Source organism: Alligator sinensis, unplaced genomic scaffold (assembly GCF_000455745.1).
Source record: "Alligator sinensis unplaced genomic scaffold, ASM45574v1 scaffold241_1, whole genome shotgun sequence".
In the NCBI taxonomy this organism is placed as follows: Eukaryota; Metazoa; Chordata; order Crocodylia; family Alligatoridae; genus Alligator; species Alligator sinensis.
In genome coordinates, this window is record NW_005841894.1 from 2,257,956 (window position 1) to 2,265,129 (window position 7,174).

Here is a 7,174-nt window from a genome sequence, read left to right on the forward strand (position 1 = left end):
CCTGGGGACAAGCAGCAGTGGCACACCTTGTGCAAACCCTATGATCACATCATTGTAAGATAAATCAGGTCCCTCAGTTTTTAAACTGGCACTAGTAGTTCCTGCATTTAAGTGCAACATAATCATACTCCAAACCTTTTACATTGTAAGCTCTTAGAGAAAAGAAGAGACACCAACATACCCCTGCATCAGATATACAAGCAAGACGATCTACGAGATCAGGATTAGCTATCAGGCTCTTAACATACTCTTCACCTATAAGAACGCACATAAAGATATGTAATTATAAAGACATCAATAAAATTTTTACGTCAGGAACAATTCAAACACTTGATATAATTGAGCTTACATGTATAAGCAGTTATCCCTTCTTCTAGAGCCTTCTCTTTATTTTTTCTGTCATTTGTTAGAAAGATAACTTGTATCTTCTCCTCCGTATTCATTTGCTTTAGATGTTCGTTGTACCATTTTACTGCTACTCTGATGGCTCTATCATTGCGGTCATTAGAACTTTCTCCTTGCTCTTGTTCTATATACGTTTCTCTGTAAAATAAGAATAAAAATTTCCAAAGCCTTGTCACTACATAAAAAAAAGAAAAGAAAAAAAGTGTAGAACAAGTCGAAGAGTGTGACCCCTCATGAATCACACTGTTACTACTAATATCTATAACATACCTAACAATTTTGAAATTGGAGGAAGACAATAACAATTCCAACAGTCTTGCCACTGAAAATTAAGATGGATACTAAGGAACTTCAGATGAATTTCATGAATCTAGTTAACTGAGTGACATAACTGCAGATAATTAGCATAGATGCATAAACATAATAAACTCCAGAAATAGTACTGGAATTTACTTCTGAGCATGAGTAAGTCCAAATTAGGGCTGTGTGAAATTTCAGCCGCCGTTTCATTTTGGATTCAGACATTTCGAGGGTCGAAACACCAAATCCGAAATGAAATGCAAGGCTCTGAAACAAAACGGGCCATCTGAAACATTTCAGAAATTTTCCAAAATGTTATGGATGTTTCAGAGGCGAACTTGCAGGGATACAGGGAGGGGGAGGAGGGACTGCTCTGATAATGACATCTGTAGCTGGTGGCCAGTGACAACGATCTGTCCCCAAGGTCCCTTCCAATCCCAGTGCTGGGGAAATGTTCAGGTCCCTGAACATTCCCCCAGTTTCCAGTTTGATTCCCCTGCTCCTCAATCTTTCCCCCAGCTCTTCCCAGCGAGCACGGCCCCCCAATTATGTGGGATGACAGCAGGCTGCCACTGCCAGCTGGTGACGGCGGCAGCTCTAGGCTATTTCCCAGCTGCCAGCAGCAGCCTGCTGAAACCCCACAGGCAGATCTGGGGTTCGTGCTCCCTGGGAAGAGCTAGGGGAATGATCAGAGAGCTGGGGAATCGAATCAAGAGCTCTGGCTGACAGGTGGATCTGCCCCAGCTCCCAGGCAGCATGCAGCACCCTGCCAAGGCATGCTGCACCCACACGATGGTGTGGATGCCACGTGGGGTGGGGGTGATCCCTGCTGCCCTATACTGCGTGGGGGTGTTCTGCCACAGGTGCCCAGAGGCCCCAGTTGCCACTGCCAGAACCGGTGAGTGCAGGGTTTTTTGGGTTTTTTTTTTTTTTTTAAAGCTCCGCTCACCGGCCGAGCGCTGGGAACAACCCAGTGCTGGCACTGGCCCCAGATGGCAGCCTGCTGTCATCCTGTATGCAGATCTGGGGGCCTGCACCCCCCGGGAGGGTTGCAGGGCTGTGGCAGACTCCTCCTGGAGGGAGCAGGCCCCCGGATCTGCGTGTGGGATAACAGCATGCTGCCACTGCCAGGAAGTGATACTAGCTTTGCTTTGAACAGTTTGAGGTGCAGTTTCCCAGAAACCCCTGCATCTATCTCCTTGAAACTTGGCAGGCTTCATGGCCTCAGAATGGGCTGCCATCCTTGCAACTTTCATCCAAATCAGGCAAGAAATGACAAAGTTATAGACAGTTCTGCGATTCCCTATTATAGTCTATAGCTGAAACACCGTCACAATTCCAAAACAGCTCCAAAAAAGTTTTGGCCAAAACGAAACAGAACAGTGATTTGAAACACCAAAACAAATCACTGTCCCTCTGAAATGCTGAATCCAAAACAAAACGAAACAAAACACAGCCATTTTAGACAGCCCTACAAAACACCAAAACAAAACACTGTCCCTCCGAAACACAGAATTCAAAACAGAAATGAAATGCAGGCGTTCTGCACAGCCCGAGTCCAAATTAGTTATAACCTTCCTTACAGAGATTTATGTATTTGTGAGAGGCTCAGTGAAGACTGACCGCTGCTGCAGTTAGTAAATAAAATGAATAAATTATTTAGCATGGCAGAAGTTGACACTCTTCTGCTACACTGTATTCAGTGCTTTAGGCACCTCATTTAAAAAACAAAAACAAACCTACACTGCAGGAATATTGTAAAGCTCAGAAATGATGAAAATTAATCTTATTGAGAACACTGACATAACTTTTCAAAAAGATTAGAAACACTAAACTTGTTTACTTTAGGAAGAAGTGGAAAAAACTTCAGAGAAGGTGCTTGTGAGAAGGGTAGTCTTGTGGTTAGGGTAATAGATTCATAGATTGTGAAGTCGGAAGGGACCACAATTGATCATCATGTACGACCCCCTGCCCCTGGCAGGAAAGAGGACTGAGGTTAGATGACCCCAGCCAGGTGACTATCTAGCCTCTTCTTGAAGACCTCCAAGCTAGGTGATAGCACCACCTCTCTTGGAAGCCCATTCCAGATCCTGGCCACCCTTACTGTGAAAAATTTCTTCCTAATATCTAACCTAAATCCACTCTCAACTAATTTACACCCGTTATTCCTAGTCACTCCCTGAGGCGCCTTAGCAAACAGCACTTCCCCTATTCCCTGTTGACCTCCCCTAATAAATGTATAGGCAGCCACAAGATCTCCCCTCAGTCATCTCTTGTGAAGGCTGAAGAGATTCAGCTCTCTCAACCTCCCCCCGTAGGGTCTATCATGAAGGCCACTAATCATGCGAGTGGCCCTCCTCTGGACCTTCTCGAGATTCCCCACGTCCCTCTTGAAGTGTGGTGCCCAAAACTGGGCACAGTACTCCAACTGCAGCCTGACCAGTGCCGCATAGAGGGGGAGCATTACCTCCTTTGATCTATTAGTCATGCACCTGCTAATGCACAACAAGGTGCGATTGGCTTTGTTGATGGCCTCGTTACACTGCCAGCTCATGTTCATCTTGGAGTCAGTTGACTCCAAGATCCCTCTCTCCCTCTGAGCTGCTGAGAATACTCCCCAACCTATAGGTGTGCTGAGGGTTCCTCCTTCCCAGGTGGAGTACCTTACATTAATCTTTATTAAATTGCATCCTATTTCTCTCTGCCCATTGATCCAACCTGTTCAGGTCGGCCTGAATCTGCTCCTTGCCCTCCGGTGTACTAACTTTGCCCCATAACTTGGTATCACCAGCGAACTTGGAGAGGGTGCTCTCCATGCCCTCGTCCAAATCGCTGATGAAGATATTAAATAACATCGGTCCAAGGACCAAACCCTGCAGGACCCCACTGCCTACCTCCCTCCAGGCCGAGAAGGAACCATCCACCACAACTCTCTGGGTGCAGTCCCTAAACCAGATGGCCACCCACCTGACCGTGTAGGCGTCCACTCCACAGTCTGCTAGCTTCTCAATGAGGATAGGGTGCAAAACTGTGTTGAAGGCCTTCCTAAAGTCCAGGAAGACATCAGCCTTGGCTCCCGCCTCCTTTCTTCTCTAATGTTTAACTTAAAGTCCTAGTCCAATCAGATTTTCTGCGTGCCCTTGAAAGAGGCATTTAAAATATAAAAACGTATTTCCCCAGTTTTCAACCTGCAGAATGGTAATAATACTTCCTCCCAAAAGAGAAAGTTTATCACAATGAAAGAGGCCGAGTTTTGAGAAAAGAACCACTGCCACTCTCGTGATCTGGTGCCCGATATACATATTTGTTCATTCAATTTATGTGCTACACTTCTTAAAGATATAATATTATTATTCTCAGTTCATCTCTGCCTACAGGCTACCAGAATACAAAACAATCCATACAGCATCCCATAATATTTACAGGCACTTGTATTATTTTTTCTTAAAAACATGAGTAAGGTAGCATAAATAATTATGCTGAGTAAAAGCAAACTGAAACAGTATTAAATATTATTCTAAATGGGATATAAAAACAACCCAAGGGATTCAACACTTTGTGCTATTATTAAATTAACTAGCTTTTCAAAGAAATTAGCTTTTTTGGGCCTGAGCAGGAAGCTATTAAAAATCAATGGGTCTGATTTCAGCAGGCTTTGGACCTGGACCTCAGTAACTGAGAAAAATAAGTCATTTACATTTTGTGCTACCTTTTATCCAGAAGGATAGCAAGATGCTTTACAAACCTCACATAATATTTATAAACATTTTAGTGAAGTGTAAAGTGAGTCTAATACTCATAGAAGCAAAATGTACTAATTATTTAGTACAGAGGTATAGCAAGCTCCTTCAGTGCCCAGGGCAAACTGGAGGGTGGGGAGCAGGGGGCGGAGTTAAGGGTCCCAGCAGCTGCGGAGAGAGAGAAGCCAACAAGGAGTGGGGTGGGGGTGGCTTTAAGGTTTTGGCAGTTATCATGGAAGGTGCCACTCCAGTGAAGTCATTACATCTTTTGTCTACTCCCATGTAGGCACTACCAAATGTCATGCTGAGCAAGGAAATTAAAAAAAACACCTCATAGAATCAAGACTCTGCACTTGATCAACACGCAAAGAGCTGACAATGGCTACAATATAAGCAACAGGCCAAAAAAATGGGACCAAGCACTGTATTATGCAGTTAGGTAAATTATCCAGTTAAGTGAATTACCCAGTTTGCATATAAATGGATTATACTGGAAAACACTATACTATGCATGAAAGAAAAATAAAGAAACTGATTTTTAGTTCATGCTTCTAATGCTTTAGAAATTCAGATATTTTGTGTCATTTGTAGTGGCAATGCAAAATATCAGTTTTGGGGCAGAGATGTAGGAAAATAAGTTTCTGGTGGCATAACAAACGTGCACATTGATAATGCAGAAAAACACCAGGTGAGGTTTCCATGTCATGGGTCCAGACTGAAGGACCAATCAACTGCCAAAAAAAACAATTCAGGTAGCAAGTTAGAAAATAATAAAGCTGGAAGTTCCATGTTCAAAACCAATCTTTTCTGTTTGGAAAATGTCTTTCTGCAGAGACCTCATTTATCAAAGGACAAATGTATTTGAGAGACTCCAAAAGCATTTGACTTTTAGCTTTATGCATCTTTTAAGCAGTTTTCACCTGATGAAACTACACCTGCTCTTTTAGTAATGCAGGGGTGCTTGATCATTTGACTCTGAAGCCAAATAAGTACTATGGAGCTGGTCCATGGGCCAGATTGGACCATGCGTTCCAGGTGCAGACCCACATTGCCCTGTATGCCTGGATCAGGCTCTGCGCAGCCTTGGCTGGTCCCTGCATGCTGGGATCAGGCCTTGGGGGCCCGCACACTGCAATCAGGCCCCATGCATTTCAGCACGTCAAGACCAGGCCCTGGATAGTCTTGTTTTGACCCCCACAAGCTGGACCCTGTGCCAGGATCAATCCCTGGAGCCCCACATGCTGGGATCAAGCCCCATACTGCCATCCATTCCAGCATGCCCATAGTGGGTCCACTGTGGCCTCTGCTTGTCTCCTACAAGCAAATGAAGTAGGTCCCTAATTATATACAGGTATAAGTAGGGACAAATGGAATTCACATAGGAAATATGCTGTGCACTGGCTCCTTTAATCTTGCAGTTTACCCTGCCTGCTAGGGCTGAGCCTTCTGTGCTGGCATCGGGCCTCCTGACACAATCTATTGCACTGTGCCCAATCCCTAGGGCCCTACGCACGCAGACTGGGCCCCACACAGCCCTCACCCTTCTGTAAGGAGTGACCTAGAAACCACTACTCAAAGATGAAGCAGAAGCAGGGTACTGGGTTAAAGGGCTCATTTAAATACTAAAAATCACGCCCCTAGGTGGGGAAGAAGTATGCTAATGAAACACACATGTATGTAAATGAGATACATGGCTAAAACACAGGTACAGAGACATGCTCAGTAAAGAACTCCTTGCGTCACTCCTTTATAACCAATCAGCAAACAAGGATGCTTATGAAGGCTCAAAAACTCCTGTATAAAAGATGCTTAGAAATAGTAATCTGGTGTGCTTGTTACGTGAAATTATTCCGCTCGCACCTTTTATTGCTAGCAATAAACCTTCTTTGTACTTTTACCCCTGGTATCTTTATTGGCCTTTGCATACCGGGCACGATCCCAGACTTGAGCTGGGGCACAACACTTCCACCATACCCTGTGTGGCCTCGGTTTGACCCCCAGGTGCTGGAATCAGTCCCCGAAACCCCACTAGGCCCTGCACAGATCAGCCTGGGCCACACAATCCTGGGATATGGGCCCTGTGTCCTCCAAGTCAGCCCAGGGGCTGAAATTTGGCATCTCCCCACCCCACAGTGGGGCTAAAATCTGGCAGCCCCCTCCCCACCTCCACTGCCAAGTTTCCAGAGGTGTGAGGAGAAGCCCCACCACCACCGCTGCCTGCCGGGGCTCCAGCACATTTGCCCGAGCACAGCTTCGCAGCCCCCCAGGCAAGATTCTGTCATGTGAAGGCAATATAAAAAATATATCCATTTTGGGGCAGAGATGTAGAAGAAAGAGGTTCTGTCAGCATTGCAAACAAGAAAAAAAAAAAACACAGGGGGAGGTGACCATGCAGGGCCCAGACTGAAGGCCCTATCAACAGTCAAGGAACCCAATCCAGTGGCAAAAACGGTACCAACTATTGCCTGCACAAGCGACACGGGGCAGCCCCGGCCCGCCTCACCGGTGATGCTCGTTGGTGAAGGAGTAGAAGTGCTTGTCGGGGCTGGCCATAAGGTCGCGCAGGCGCTTGTAGACCGGGGCGCTGCGGGCGCGCACCTCCTGCAGCACAGTCTGCAGCAGCACCACGTTGCGGATCGCCGCATCTTCCACGATGTCGATCTGCGGTGGGGGAGAGGACAGGATGGGGCGGGTCAGGACGCGGCCCTCACCGCCCCGCCCCGGGGAGG

The 7,174-nt window shown here is 46.1% G+C and overlaps 1 protein-coding gene across 2 annotated transcripts in view; it reads right to left on the reverse strand.

The window, feature by feature from the left end:
* The window catches only part of DIS3 (DIS3 homolog, exosome endoribonuclease and 3'-5' exoribonuclease), a 26,719-nt gene that overhangs the window by 19,186 nt on the left and 359 nt on the right, over positions 1 to 7,174 (reverse strand). The window contains exons 2-4 of one of the 2 annotated variants that reach the window (XM_025197307.1): positions 6,949 to 7,174; positions 350 to 543; positions 182 to 255 (exon numbers count right to left, since the gene is read on the reverse strand). The exon at positions 6,949 to 7,174 is cut by the window's right edge and continues 5 nt beyond it. In XM_025197307.1, the coding sequence (XP_025053092.1) occupies positions 182 to 255; positions 350 to 543; positions 6,949 to 7,174 (494 nt within the window). The remainder of the gene's footprint in view (positions 1 to 181; positions 256 to 349; positions 544 to 6,948) is intronic. The other variant, XM_025197306.1, reaches the window with a different exon arrangement.